This window comes from Nelumbo nucifera, chromosome 2, assembly GCF_055504915.1.
Source record: "Nelumbo nucifera cultivar China Antique chromosome 2, China Antique-T2T, whole genome shotgun sequence".
NCBI classification, from domain to species: Eukaryota; Viridiplantae; Streptophyta; class Magnoliopsida; order Proteales; family Nelumbonaceae; genus Nelumbo; species Nelumbo nucifera.
In genome coordinates, this window is record NC_142650.1 from 40,289,783 (window position 1) to 40,305,846 (window position 16,064).

At 35.2% G+C, this 16,064-nt stretch overlaps 1 protein-coding gene across 1 annotated transcript; it reads right to left on the reverse strand.

Moving 5' to 3' along the window:
• Positions 1-902: 902 nt before the first annotated feature.
• On the reverse strand, positions 903-9,722 carry LOC104599195 (auxin response factor 19-like). Its single transcript, XM_019198079.2, has 14 exons — positions 8,768-9,722; positions 8,519-8,631; positions 7,222-7,320; positions 7,043-7,099; positions 6,549-6,704; positions 6,373-6,457; positions 6,159-6,249; positions 5,769-5,933; positions 5,460-5,582; positions 4,641-4,716; positions 4,388-4,526; positions 2,071-4,010; positions 1,785-1,975; positions 903-1,585 (listed from the first exon to the last, which is right to left on the reverse strand). Exons 1-14 carry the CDS (start codon positions 8,814-8,816, stop codon positions 1,390-1,392), a joined length of 3,480 nt encoding a protein of 1,159 aa, XP_019053624.1. The 5' UTR covers positions 8,817-9,722; the 3' UTR covers positions 903-1,389.
• Positions 9,723-16,064: the final 6,342 nt, after the last annotated feature.

Consider the following 16,064-nt stretch of genomic DNA (forward strand, 5'->3'; position numbering starts at 1 on the left):
TCCGGAGGTCCATATGGATTGGGCTAGATTACAGCCTGGAACAAAGTGAAGAATATCCCCATCCTCGTTATTACATATTTGGAAAATAGTATAATTGGGAATATTAGGGGTGCAAGCAGATCAGATCAGATCCAGTTACTCCCGCATTCAATCCGATAATTAAACCCTTAGATCAAGATTCAATATGAAATTCAATATATCGGACTCCGATCAATTTGGACTTGAATTTATTTTTCAAATCAGGCCCCGTACAGTTATAAACTTTTAATCCAATCCGATTATATATAATATATAGGCTCATAGTTTTCATGAAGGATAAAAACATGAGCTAATTTAACATACCTGGACCTCTTTAAGTACCCTTAAATTTTCTGACAATTCTTAATGTGTATTGATTAACCAACCCAGACCTGATCTAGTTCTAAACCCAACCCAAATGCACCAAATTTTAGTGTAGGATGAGTTCGGGTTGGATAGTTCAAACTCAGGCTCAACTTTTGGGCCTATAGGCCTAGGTTGAACTAAAACCTGTCTCAGCCAGCCCAACTTAGCACCCCTATTTTTGAGCTTTTTGCTTTTCACCGAAGGAATTTGACTGGCTTTTTTACCATCCCCAACGTGAAAAGCGCAAAAAAGCCCGTTGGGAAAGCACTCTCAAACACAGCCTTGAGAGTTTAATTTGACATGGTGGATGAATGCTTGCAACCAATTGTCGACCCAGCCGGTTAAACCAATCAACCCGTCACTCAGATGAGATGGCAGTTTCATTTCATCCAGAGGGGCCGAAACCCATTAAGCATGAAAATTCTATTGACCGGCCTGATGACAACCATCGACAACACACCACACCATTTCATTTGATCACTATTTGAATGCTTTATTTTGGTTTTTGACAGATCAACTTGTGAAATATCACATATGGGATGAATGCCCAATGTTCCATTCCATTCTCTGTAAAGGCTTGTTGTGCCAATATTAGGGTACAGTACTCGTATAATTTACAGAAGCAATTAACCGAGGGAGAGTAAAAACAGAAATAAATCTACACGTGTACATTTTGAAAACAAGTGGTACAAATACCAAGCTCTGGTGCTTTTGCAAGGCCCCTGGGAGGGAAAATTGATCTTTATTTCATCTGGCTCTGACCTCAATATTTCCATTGCTGATTCCAAGTTCAGCAAATGATCCTTGACTGCCTATGGAAGATAGTTTTCGGTGTCTTGATACCAGCATTATTTCCTTGCACCTTCTGCAAACATGTAGCAAGATTAAGATCTGAAGCAGCAAATATCAGCACTTGGAGATCCCACACATACACTCACTGGCTGATTAATATGATATTATATGGAGAAGTCTCTTGCTGTGTCAAACACATCTCCATGCAAACTTTCAGTGATCATACGACCCAGCAGAAGGATTACTTGAGTTCTGGTCACACTGACCATTTCTCCAAGCAATCCCTCCATCAGAGCTGCTGCAGGCCTGAATTGGAAGGACACCGGTTCCAAAATCTCCATCCAAGCTCATCTGCCGAACTTCTTGAGGGGATAATATCTTGATGCACCTAACACAATTCACAAACTCCCTGAAAATGCACCACAAATCAATATTATATTCTTACCAGCTAAAACTCCGTAAGAAATAGCATCAAAGACAATTGTAGAAAGCAAGTAATAATGAAGTTAAATATGGTCATAGACACTATGAACAAGCGCCCCCCCCCCCAAAAAAAAACAAAAAGAAGGCTAAGAAATCTGAGGGGTAAAAGATAACCAAGGACTTACTCCCAAGGGTCATCACCCACTAGTAAGACATCATTCTCATGGTCCACATATACAAGCTTCCATCCTATTCTTTGTTGATCCTCAAGCTGCCCCTCTATTCCAAATCTACGTGCCAAATCTTGTTTGAGCTCATCATAGCCAGAATAACGAGTTATATCAATGGATCTGCCAACGGCTCCCCGCTTGTATACCTTCACATAAAAGACAATTTTGTAAAGCTCCTGGAGAATAAAAGAAAAATAAAATTCTATGTATTATAAGTCCTAGCTGAAAAAGAAAAAAAAACCTTTGTGAATGTCCGCATTCGCTGAAATTGGGGGGTTGGTGGAGTCCACGTGCCTCTTCCCAAGAAGCCACTATCATTGATGGTAGAATCGATTGAATTAAATGCCATGTCTGGTACCCCAAATGACTGAGAAACAACTGAGGAAAGTTGCTGTTGAGTCTCCTTTGAATTTCCATGATTTGCAAGCATGCCACCTGAAGAAAGATTGTTCAAAAAATCATTTCCTGATCCAACTCCCTTTGCCAGCAATGGATCAGGAGTCGAAGGTATCCCAAGAGGACCATCAATGTTAACCCCAAAAAGTGTGTTATTTCTAGGATCAGTCTGCACTTCCTCATCCTGACTTGCGTCTTTGAACAACATTGATTGTTGATCGAAAGAGGACAACGGAAAGTTCTGTGAAGGCCCATCAGTCTGGGAAAGGCAAACTGAAGTTGCTGATGATGTGTCCAAACAATCCATTTGGGACGTTGCATTTAAACATGTTTGTGGGGTAACAGCCCCTTGAGTCTGACTCTTAGAAATGGGAATTGAAGGTTTAACAACATATTTCTGTTGCAAATCTTTCGCCAAGTTTGGGCCAGATGACATGGCTTCCAATGTTTTAGGACTCGAAGGCATCACTGTGGACTGAGACATCTCCTCTGTCAATGACGTGCTACGGTAAGCCCTACTGCTTAGAATGGGCTGGGCTACATTAAGACAGTTGTTTGTGGAAAGAGAGGTGGAACAAGAAGGAAGCTCATCAGTTATCCCTGACTGTGCCCCTCCAGTAGCTGTCAATATATTGCTGCCTGTGGTTAAAAGCATATTTGTTGTCAGTGCTGGAGGAAGAGGAAGCTGCTGCTGAAGCTTTTGCTGTGCCTGATGCTGCTGCTGTGCTGGATGAGAGAACTGGATACATGGCTGGGCGTTATTATTTGTTATATGCTGAGGGATCATGTTCTGCTGAGCAAATGAGTTGGGATTAGATAAAGTTTGAGGAACTTCCGAGAATTGCTTATGCTGCTCATGGAGTTGAATTAGTTGTGGTGTCTGTTGCTGTGTAGACTGCTGCAACAAGAGTGACTGTTGTTTCTGCTGAAGCTTTTGTAACAGTTGTGACTGGATTTGATGTTCTGACATCTGTAACTGTTGATTCACTTGATGAGGGAGCTGAACTGGCATACGGTTTTGTTGTTGGATTTGACCATTAACTTGTTGCTGTTGTTGTTGGTATTGTTGTTGTTGTTTCTGCTGCTGCTGTTGCTGTTGTATCTGTAGTTGCTGCAAATGCTGCTGCTGCTGCTGTTGTTGCTGTTGTATCTGTAGTTGTTGCAATTGCTGCTGCTGCTGTAGTTGCTGTTGTATCTGTAGTTGCTGCAATTGCTGCTGCTGTGGGATCTGAGGAAGGTTACCAGGGAGTTGATGGTTCTCGATAAGCGCTTTCTGTTGATGAACAAGGGGAGATTGCATTAAAACTTGAGACTGTAACAATTGCGCCTTGGCTTGGTTTGAAGGAAGTGTTTGATTAATTAAATTCTGTCTGGGTTGCTGGCTAATGTCATCCAACTGTTGCTGTGGCTGCATGACGGAGCCTAATTGGTTCAATGAAGTTGGTAATTTTGTTATCTGTTCAAGCTGTTGTATTTGCTGAGGTGGCCTCTGTATATTGAAGTTTGGGTTGTTTGGCTGCAAGACCTGTGGTCCCTGTAAGCCTAACTGACGGGAAATATCTGTAGCAGCTAGGTTCTGCAGAACTGGTCCAGCCAGAGAACGCAAGTAATCCGATTGCAAGGTTGAGTTGCCAAGAGAAGGATTGTTCTGCATATTCATCCACTGCACCAAGCTCAGGCCAGGTAACACAGCATTCTGAGTATGAGAATCCTTTATGCAGATATCATCACCAAGCCAAGGCATTGTCCGCTTGAAAAGGTTATCCAAATCAGAATATTCATCATCTGTGAAACCATCAGAAAGATGGTTGGTTAGGTATCCACTAAAAAGTATACAAACGTGAAAATTAGACTACATTACGAGGTAACCTTCTATCCAGCAGTTTGAAGTTAGAAAGGACAAGAAAAACCACAAGGCATGACAATAAAGGTTCCAGTATGCCTCCCTTGTGTCCAGCACCTATAAGAGGTTTAGACTCCATTATTTAAGAAGTCCCATTATAAGTCAAAATTTGATCCAGGACAATGGACATAATATGCAGAGTTCGAGAGTTTTTTCCAGTTTTGATGAAGCTGATATTTATTATAAAAAAAAAAAAAAAAAAAAAACTGCCAAAGAATTATTGGCCATTAGCCATGCTTGCAAATCACAAATAATGAACCTGGCATTCCTGGTTGCCTTGGGCGCTTAGATCTGAAGAAAGGAGGTGGGCAAATGAAAAATGGAGCTGCCACTGGTTCAATCTCCCATATTGAGACCCTGTTACGCCTTTCCCCAGCTGTGGACTCATCCCAGCCAACCTATTAAAATGGTATAGAAATAATGATCATGATACAGCCCACCTTATATAACAACATTGATGATTATAATTAGGTTCTACAATACATATGGGAACAATTATTATACGTCTATACCTGCAGATTATGCCATTGTGAGTTTTTCCACCTTACAGGATCAAGATCACTAATGCCTGTAATTGTCCCCACATACCTGCAAGTTAAATACTTAGTATCCTTCTATGGTGTAAAAGTGCTTTTACATTTTTCTTTGATCAAGACTCAGCTTGAGTTAGGAGATAGGTGACTAGGCACCCGCCTAGGCAACAAAATGATAAGGCAGGTTCCTTATTATAATATTATTTATATTGCTGCATCTTATTAATATGTGTGTGAATACATTCTATTATTTACTAAATATCATTTAAACTTTGTTTTAATGATGTATTCTCTCTCTCTCTGCATCCTTTTTTTTTTCTAATTTACTTTCCATCTTGATGAATTTTAATATATGAAGTTATAACCTTCTGTAGTTGCTAATTGATATAAAATTGCTCCATTAAATACTTATAATAGTAGTATTGCTTTTGAAAATAATGAAATTAATATATTTAAAAGATTTTTATCATTTAGATATGATGATTTGCCACATTTTTAGAGGAAAATTACTATGTTTAATAAAGAAATTTGCTATTTTTAAATTAATATGCATGATGAATGGTATTTAAAACTAGGGAACTAGCCAAAAGTTAGTTCTTTATATTATAAAATTCTTTATCACCTGGGCGACTAGACACCCCAGTGTTGCCCAGAATCGCCTAGACACCTTGACAACTATGCTACAAACCAAGCTTTTCAATTTTGAAATAAAAGAAAGAAAGAAACAGAATAATTTAGCAAATGATTGATATAACAGTTACAGTACTATCTATGAGGATATAGATCACTTATAACAACCTTCTCGTTCCTAACTCTTCAGTTTCAAACATCATCCGGAACCGCATACCAAGGGATATTTGGTTACTGTATACTGCCTTGTAGTACTTGGCTAAAGGAATGACAAATTCTGAAGGGCTAGCCCTGCATAATGAAGAGTTTTTCAGAAAGTCCATTCTGAAACAAGATCTACAGTTTAGGACTACATGAAATGAAACTACTCTAACCGACTTGATTTCAAAATTCAATAAATTTCACAAAAGAACAAAGCTTGAGATTAGAAACTAAACTTAATAATAAAGATAAACAGTCCAAATAAAAGCCAATTACCTTGGATTATAGAACACTGTGAAGGGGCTGTGGTTTGCAGCTGCATGGGCTGCTGCTGCTAGGATGCCAATATGCATACTATCACTTGATAAGACTGATGATGAAATATTTGTGGGTTGTCTGTTAACCCGCCTTATACCCAAGAGGAGCTGCTGCTTTTCATCTCTGCACAACCACAAGACAGAATATGTCACTTAGAAAAATTGGATGGCTCTAAAGCAAGTAGATTGAACCAGAACAATATGACCACAAGATTTATAAAGGATATTATTTACAAAAAAAAAGGATCAATAAAAAATTAAAGGTGGGAGCCTCGTGCACTGGGCTGCCCTTTTTTAATAAAAACATGACAGGGCCTACTTCCAAACATTCATTAAATTGTATCATTACCTAATGAATAAGACGGAATCCCCAGAAAGAAGCCTCTTTCCACTAACAAATAAGCTCCAACCTGTTGTAAGTAGGTGCCTTTTAGGCTGACCTGTATGATGAACAGAAACAGGATTTATTACTCAGATTTTAGAAGAAAAAAATACAAGTATCGTGCAAATGGACACTAGATTGAATAAAATCTTCACGCCCGCAAAAGTGAAGAGTTGCTTACCTCGATAGATATGGCGGAAGGTCCATACATTATCATGCAAATCTCTGGCCACCAGTTCTTGAGCAGGTGGCTGCTGTGAGAAATCCTATAAACAGGAAAAAGAAAAACTGTAAAACCACCAAAAAAAACCATAAATTCTAATGTAGAAAATGCTTCAGAAATGGAAAACTTCCTACAAGATGGGGGAATATTTTCTCTGCTGCACGGCGGGGCACGGAGAAACCTCCATGAGTGCTTGTGTCGCTTGCAGTCAATGTTTTACAGAAAAATTCTGTTTGTGGTCTAGTTGATTTGAGTGCAAGATCTGATTGCAGTAATGCCTCCTTGTCAAACTGCATGAAAATTTAATGGATTCAGAAAACAGAACTTCAGAGAGGAACTTCTAGCTAGAATTTCTCGCCTACACAACATGCAAAGCATGTCTTTGAGAGTTGAGAGTGAGATTTTGATGTACTGCCATCTTAATTTGGCTATAATCCCAAAATGCCTATTCAAATAAGGTGGCAACTATATTCCCTATATGCACCCAAGGCATGTTAAAATGAGGAACAAAAACATCCCCTTTACTAATGGAAAATACTTTATTAGTTACTTGTTAATTACACATATGCAAGTAGATGCTCATAATTTGGATGGATAAATAGATAGATAGATGAATAATAATCCTTACCGTAGAAACTGGCTGAAGTGTCATTTGAGCATAAACTTCATCTGTTTCAGTATCCGCCTTAAAAGTTAAAAAAAAAATAATAATTATTATTAAATGAGATTTGAATATATTTGCCATCATTTTAGCATAGAAAACTTGTTTGCAGAGAAAAAATAAGAAAAGGATAGCCAAATCTATACATGTAGTGTAACATTGTGAAGGAGGCAGATTAGTTTTGATGGAAGATTAGGGTAATTAGGGATGTGAGCATCTACATCCTTCTGCATAGATGCTGCCACCTGAAAACAGAATAAGTTCCCTATGAATGTAATGATAGTAAATCAATAGAAGACAAAACTACAAATTTCAGTTCCAACCATAGGAACACTCAAGCTGACCTATGGTATTTTGTGCAATGATGCTAAAGCAATAGAAGACAAAACTAGAAATTTCATTTCCAACAATAGACACACTCAAGCTTACCCATGGTGTATTGGTGTGTTTGGAGTAGAGCTCAAGAATTTAAATTCACCAAGAACAATATTTTCATTTCATTGCAATTTCACTAAAAATTAACAGAAATCAAAAGTAATATTTGAACACCAAGAAATTAAACAAAGGAAGTGATATTTTCAACAAATTTTTATCCCAAAATAAGTTTAGTAACAAGCTGTACTTTTATCAATAACAAGCTGCTGTAATTTGTGAATACAATACTTATCAATGATATCATGAACATATAAGTGATTCTTTATAAAGGGCATTCAAAATAAAACTATAAAAGGACTATATATTGTTCCAAAATCATTAATTGCTTTTTATGAAAACCCGTACCTTATAACAATTTATAAACATTAATAACTTTCGCCATTTACTAACAAGATAAAAACCAAAACGGTTCTTGAAATCCTTGGTTAGACTTTATCTTTCCACAGCAACTATGTTCAGTAAAAGCATCTTTAACAATCAAGAAAAGACTGCATTGATGGAATGATCATTTGCCCAGTGATAAACATTAAACTGAAAATGGCTTTGACAAAAGTTCAATGAGTAAAACAAAGCAAATAATCAGAAAACAAGTGGATAATAATAAGAACACTAAGCAACCCATGAAATAAAATTATGAAAACAAGAAAGATTTTGACAAACAAGAAGAAGAACCAATAAAAAATATGAAAAAAAAATAAAGAAAAAACAAATGCTATGGAATAATTCAATTTTCGAAAAACAGAAGAAAAAGATTTCCGGAAGCAAATGTAGTAAAAAAGAATTATAAAGATATGTAGAAAACAACCTAAAAATAAATAATCATCAAATTGTCAAACAAAGGACAAAGGAAAATTGCTAATGCATTTTTGTTTCTCTACTCTTTTTTCCACCGTGTCATTCAATCTGCAGCACATTCTCTTTTGGTAAAGCAAGCTACAGATGACCATGTATAGAGGAGGGCGAGGATTATCACCAGAAGGCCGCATGGTAGTGGAGACCCTAACGCACCTGTTCGCTGTGGCCTTGTGGGAAATAAACGACGTAGCTACCGACCGGCGGCATGGTGACCAGAGGTCCGGCGCACGCGTGCCATAGTTCAGAGTTGATGTTTTTTCTCTCTCCTGCAATGACACGTGCCACAATCTCATTGGTAATGGAATTCTCGGGAAATAATCAACCTCTTTTTTTTCTCGAAAATGCCGGAAAAGGCTGGGAAGAAATATAAAACAAGCATTTTTCCGGAGTTAAAATAATAACCTTCGCACGCATTTGCCGTTGACACAGCACTGTTCGCCAGCGCCTTCATTGTACAGGATCCGGCAATTTCTTCCACACGCTTCGCCGGGAAAGTTGGGAAGGGAAGAAGCTTCAAGTCGTCATTTCACCAGAAGAGAAACGATTTCGGATTTCAGCCGGATACTTGTCCATGATGCTCTTTTTCACTGAAGAAACAACCGGCAATCCAAACTTGCAACAACCTACCGTATTTGTTAATAGCCGAAGATGAATCAGAAATACAAAAAGAAAGATTGGAAGAATGAGAGAAACCGAAAGATCAAGCCAGTCCAAGCCCCCAGCTCAACTTGCTTTGAAACAAGGACTAATGTCAAAGATTTCCTATCAAGCGATCTCCAAAGCCCGGAATATATCAAAATCGAAATTGATTCATCCGCTGAAGCTCGAAGTTTCAGAACCCAAGTGAAAAGAAATAGAACAAATAGAAAGAAAGAAAGTTATGCTCTCCTTCCCTCCCTCCCTCCCTCCCTCCCTCTCTCTCTCTCTCTCTCTCTCTCAAATTGAAGAACAAAGAGCTTTAATTTGTGACATCCGCTGTGTTATTTTTCCGGCGAAGTCGCCGGAGAAACGAAGAAAAACGAAGTTATTAGAGAGGAGAGGCTACTGAGTGGTCGGTGGTGGCAGAGAGGGTGACCGGAAAAGTCGCCGACAAGGGAAAGACCGAAGGAGCTTAAAAAAAGGAGGGTTTGCTGAGTTCTTGGCAGACCAAATGCTTCAGCTCTGCCCCCTCAGTCGCCCTACATTTCACAGGCAATTTCCCCTTTTTTTTGTTTTCACCTCTCTGACATCTCCAGACAAACTCCACTCAAAAGACTTCTCAATTACTGCACGCTTTCAATAACAACTCTCAGCTTTGGTTCCACTAATAAATAATAAAATAATTTTCCTATACTCCCAATTTACCCCTCCCTCTATCCATTTCCAGGAACGAGAATCACGGTTTCACGGAGGAGAGGGAGAGAGATCAGCTAATAGCTATTAACCATTCTGGCATTCTCTAACCCAAATGACCCGTTGAAACCTGTGTGCAATATTATTTGAACTAGTACAAATGTACTTTGTACTAGTAGGGTGCAAATGAAAAGAATGTATATTCTGGTAATTTTGTTTTGCATTTTACTTTATTCAGCCTTGGTCTTATTTTACTTGATTGGTACTGAAATCAAATAAAATAAGATAAATTTTGAAATAAGAATAAATGAGAATTTGCTAACCAAATCATTTGTACTATCATAGTTTTGCATCGATTCAACAATGAAATGCATTTATTTACAAACTTTTATCTTTTCTTCTTATTAAATCTTTACAAGGTTATTTATGATAATTTTAATTGGGTTTGGGTGTTTCTTCATATTTGCCAATGTTTAGAACAAGACCGTGCAAAGACTAGAAAAGAGAAAAGCTCATGGTTAGAGGTTTAATCAAAGTTGAATTGAAGGTCAAATCATGATGATGTGACATAATATGAGTCATATAATATATTTTACAAATTTTATCATGATAAAATATAGTATATGAATGGCAAGTTACTTAATTTTTAAGGTTTAAGTCATTTAGTTTACATTTTCTTTAAAATACATGTATAATAAAATAAGATATAGAATAGAGAGCCATTAATTAATACAAATAAAGAAGTGAACTAATGGTAATGAAAGAATACATTAAAACAAGAGGTCATGGATTCAACTTGTTGATCCTATATGCTTTGATGATGACAAATTCATTAAGAGTACTAGTGGTGTAACTAAGTGTACATCAAATTTATGGTGAGTTTTTTTATCCAAAAATATATCAAAGCTAGAATGCTATAAAAGATGAAGTGTAAGCTTTGCTAAGTTAGTTGCATGTGTTTTAGAGATATTTGCACCATCATCTTTCTAAACTGGTAAAACTTCAAGCAATTCAAGCATCAAGGTTATTGATGGACTTAATGGTTTTGGAGTTGCTCAAAGACGATATGCTACAGCATTTCATAAAGTAGAAGACTATATCAAGTGATACTTAAATTGTATTTATCTTTTTAGGATCTTGGTGCAATTAATCGTATGATGCACTATATAGATGCTCAATAAGATAGAACTCAATACAATCAACTTTAGAAACCATAAACTTTAACGGGTTTGGTTTCTAGGCTTTCTTGAAAACCAATGGAAAAGTTTATAAACCTTAGGACAAAAATCTCCAAAGTTTCTGAGTGTTTGGCTATCTATTAGGCAAGTTTATCCTAACTTTGAGAAATAAACTAGATAACATAGTTGACTAACTATGACAACCAAGGTATGAAATGTCAGGACTGTAAAGAATAAATAGTCAACTACCCTAAAAAGTATAGTCAACTAACTATGATAGTCGAGGCATAAAATATGCCATGTTTGAGATGATTAGTTGACTACGTAAAAAAGCATAGTTGACTAACTCAAGCAGATTGAATTCATGTATTGCAAGTTGATTAATATAGAGGAACCGATTGACCAAGAGAGGAAAAAAAAGATTCGTTCCTTCGTTAAAATGATCGATTAACAAGAATTAGTAGTCAACTACTTCAAAGAAATTTGACCGTTTGAAGGCTCTAGCGATTACTATCTTCTTTAGAAAGCCTTTTAACATGTTGGGAAAATTTTGAATCATTAATAAACGAAGAAAAATCCTCCAACGGTTAGAAAATAGTCACTTGCTCCCAAATCCTTTATAAATAGAGGAAATCAGCTTGATTCAAAGATAAGTGAAAAGAAAGCAAGAGATTTGAATAAAGGCTTGTGAAAAACATGTGCATTTCTTATACATATTGTATATAGTTGTTTTTCAAAGAAAGCAAGCCAGGCTAAAGTCATTTTGTTGAAGAGACTTTTGAGCTTCAAGAATGTTAGAGGTCAACAAAGTTGAGAAGCTACTAAGCTTGTACCATCTCACCCATCTATTGGGATACTCTTCATTGAGTTGAGCATCTATTGAGTACTCTAGCAATTAAGTTATAGTTTGTGCTTGTATTGTTTATATTTACCTTTTAAGAGGTTTCCCTTGCTTGTAAGCCTACTCCTATGCTAAAAAATGAAATATCTTTGAGCAAGTAGAACAACATTAAGGTCTTGTTGGTATGTCTGTCATGCCCAACTATAAGGTCTTATAGGCACCCGAAAGCCCTACTGATTCAAGTTGGGTTGGTATTATAATAAAGTCCAATCAGTTCAGGTATTCGCAAGCACCCATAAAATCGTATTGGTTGTAAAGGCTTGGATGGCACCTAGGAAGTTTGGTTGATAAGTGTAAATCCTCAATGGTGATCTAAGGTAGATGATGTAGGCAAGATTGGTCAAACCTCTATAAAAATCTAGTGTGCATTGTATATTTACTTTTCTTTCAAGTTTTGTAATTTGTTTTTCTTTGCTAACATTCTCATAACTATAATAACTTGATCCCTTGAGATCATGTATATCTTGTTTTATTTTGTTTGCTTTTGTTATCTACAAGATATATGATCATTTAGTGTAGTTATTAAGCTATTAACTTACACTATTTATTGTATCAACTCTCTGATTTAACAATTTTGGGGCTTTATTGCGTATTAACTTTTCCCATTGCTAACCATTACTCTAACTACTTTACATTTACTTTTATTGTTGCTTATATTTATTGTTTATTTATTATTCAACAATATTTATATTTCTATAATTAGATTTGTCCTTAAGATTCTGGTAAAAACTAACCATTACTTGAGTCTTAAGTTGATTATATTTGGATAGCCAGTCCTTATCTCAACTACTATGTTGTAGTATATCCTTCTTTCTACTACTTCTAGTGGCTGGGCTTTCTCCCTCTCCAACTACTTAGTCACATACCACCATTTGCAACTACCATTTAAATTTATTATTCATTTACTTTCAACTATTCATTTTACTTTCTACAATTATTTACATTCGGCACTTATATTCATTTGTTTAACTGTAGAATCACTAATTAGATAGTAGGCTATAGATTTATTTGTTCTATTTATTTATCAGCAATTATCATATTCTTGTTAGTAGGTTCTTATTTATTGAGTGCTAACCCCTATAACTCCTACTATTACATTGTTTGTTTGTTTTGTAGCTATAGTTGCTTCTATTCAGTAGTTAGGTTAATCAAAGAGTAACATTTTGATTAACTATCGAACGAAACTGATTAATCCTCCATTCTATTGCATCTTAATTTTCATTGTCAAGAAGGTTTAGCTTCGGTGTAAGGGGAAGAGTTTTGAGCTTGATTGATTTACATTTAAAAATTCAAATTTGAATTCAAAGATTAATTTTTTAAATCTCAACCCAATTCACCCCTCTTGGGTAAGACCATCGATCCTAACACAATTTGTTATATGCATTCTAAAATTTCATTTATTTAATGACTCGGGCAGTTTCATATTCACTGGTTTTCTAGTTAAATTGGAAGGTTAACGGGTTTTTAGCAATTCCGATTCTTGTGGCGTAAACAAACATGTCAAGGCCCCAAGTTATGGTTCAACCGGTCTGATCAATTGGTACGATTTAGTTTCCTAAACATGATTTTTTTTTTATAGAAAAAAATAAAATTATCAAAAATTCAAAATATCATTGATAAAATGACTTAAAACTTATGTGGACAATGAGATGAAAAATCAAGAGAAGGCTTACATATGTAACAAAAACTAAAAAAAGAACAAAGGAAAACCAACATAAACCGATAAAGAGAAAAAGAAATTATACAAGAACTTAAATCAGACGACATCATATCATTCGTAATCAAGTGAAAATGGAAAGATAGATTCATGCAGTTGATCCAAAATAGTTGGGACTTGGGAACAAGGGTTTGTTGAGTTTATCATTAATAAAATGAATTAAATAAAAAACAAAACAACTTGCATGGAATATGCTATTTCAATGGAAAAATGTAGTAATTATTCAACTTAGCCTTTCTTCGATGGAAAAATGGAATTTATCTGCATAATATGATCAAAATTAGATGAAATCAAAATGAATTATTGGATTCAAGGTATTGATATGTATTGGTGCATATAACACACGGCAAATTTTGAACCCACTAATATGCTAAATGCCACAAGTTAGGACTGATATTCACCCTTTTTACATTTTAATTTTATTTTTTATTTTTTATTTATTTTATAATAATTAGGGAATTGGAAAGAAAATAGGACCTATGTATTGTATTGGTATTGATATTTTAAATCTTGATTTGACATCTAACCACATTTAAAAATTAATACTTTGTGTTTTGTGCATATCCATATTTTGAACCTTTAATTGTTTGGATTTATATATTTATTGATCAAAGATACTTGAGATTCGTGTCCTACTAATTAAGATTGATTTTTGGACCTGGAGTTGACACCTTTTGATGGGTAGACAAATATAAATATAGATATGTGCATTTACCTAATATGTTATTTATGTATACATGCTACAAGCAGAATATGTTGAATTCATTTAATATGTTTTGGTTATCCAAAATATGTAAAATGTTTTAAAACAAAAGATCTACTTTTAGGTTGTGTTTGATTTGAAGTAAAAAATAGAGAAAAGAAGGGAAAGGCAAGGAAACTTATACAAGGTTTGTAAAGGTTTTCTTATATTTTTCTTCATTTTCCTTCAAATCAAATATAGCCTTAAGTCAACCTTTTGCCCCTCGTTTTCTGGTGCATGACAACCTTTCTTGCTTAATCCTAGTCACACACTTTCTACATGATACTGAATTTATAATATAAATAACAATTCCCTTAAGGCCCAGTTTGGATGCAGTACAAATACAAATATGTACAATGCAAATATATATATAAAATAATACAAAATGCAAGATTTTGCATTCTACATATTTGTATTTGTACTTCTTCCGATCTGAGCCTAAAGGTTTGCATCGGCAAAACTCAACATAATTAAAATATAATATTTGTCCATTTTTTATTACATTCATTTAAATGAGATCAGATTCAGTCAGTGCAAATTCTGTTCAAACACCATTCGAACAGCGTTTACAGCCTTGCATCGAGAACATTTCTGTACTTATGTATACAGGGAGACATTCCCAATGTAAGGCTATAATGATTGTTTGAACAGGACTTACACTGATTGAATCCGGTTTCCATTTAAATTGTAAGAAAAAGGACTCTCATTCCCAAATTGGCATTGGAGCCTCATTTTCTTGATAAATTTTGTTTGTCCATGTATGAAACTAAAGTGTGAAGGTGACAATTGGATCGACGGGGTTGGGGGGGGGGGGGGGGGGGGGGGGAGTTTGTGATGAATTTTGATTTGGTATGCATAAATCTATATTTTTGTTTGGATTTTAAAAGTTTCTCAAATATTTGTCGGTTAAATTTTAGTAAAGACTTGTAGAATAGATTGCATTAATATTCTTAATAATTAGGTGAAAATCATATTCCTTTACAATAAAGCTAGGCCAGAATCTTAATCTGCCTCTCCTTTATTCACTAGGTTTTGATCCAAACCCCAAAGTCAAAAAATAATTACCCCTTCGCCTAGACAAGATTCTACAAAGTCCTTTTCTTTTCTTTTACCGATGTTCAAAATTTCCTTTTTAATGTGGAAATTCAACTTTGTTATAGTTAGTTTAGGATTTATTCGGATAAACTTTTGTTTTTAGCTTTGCACTGTAGAAAATAAAAATTGAGCCAAAAAATGTTTTGAGCGTTTTTTAAAATGTTATTCTCTAAACCTGAAACACTTTTAGGCCCCAAGAACAAATCTAAATCATTTTTGGCTTTGAAATCATAAATCTTGCTTATCCAAAATTTCAAATACAATCTTAGGTAATGTTTGGCATTGATGTTGCTTTTTCCTTAATGATTTTTCAAAAATCAGTGAATTTTGTTATTCGTTATCATTTTTGCCATGTAAACCGATTTTTGAGAAATCAATTTTGAGTTTGTTTGGTACTAATTTTCAAGGGTCGATTATTTTTGCTTTGAAGTTATTATTTAATGTCACATCGGATGCCATGTCATCAAATCAGCCAACCAAACAAAAATATTAGTGTTCATTCCAGGGTAACTTGTGACAGCATTCGTTTTATAATTTACCCTAAAAATAAATAAATGATGTGGCGTCTCCTGTCGCTGTGATTGTGACAGCATTCGTTTTGCTGATGTGGTATTTCTTTTTTAATTAATGTACTTATTAGATCCTACAACATTATTATTATTATGTTTATTTATTGGGGTAATAGCATATAAGAGTAACTTTTGGGGTTTAATATCAATAAAAGTAATATTTAA

What these genes read in the sequence shown, in the direction of transcription:
- LOC104599195 (XM_019198079.2), bottom strand. Translation starts at nt 8,816, where the DNA reads ATGAAGGCGCTGGCGAACAGTGCTGTGTCAACGGCAAATGCGTGCGAA. An exon ending in ACAGTGTTCTATAATCCAAG is followed by an intron (nt 5,583 to 5,768) that starts GTAATTGGCTTT and finishes TTCATTATGCAG; the next exon opens with GGCTAGCCCTTCAGAATTTG. An exon ending in GAATGCGGACATTCACAAAG is followed by an intron (nt 1,976 to 2,070) that starts GTTTTTTTTTCT and finishes TTTTATGTGAAG; the next exon opens with GTATACAAGCGGGGAGCCGT.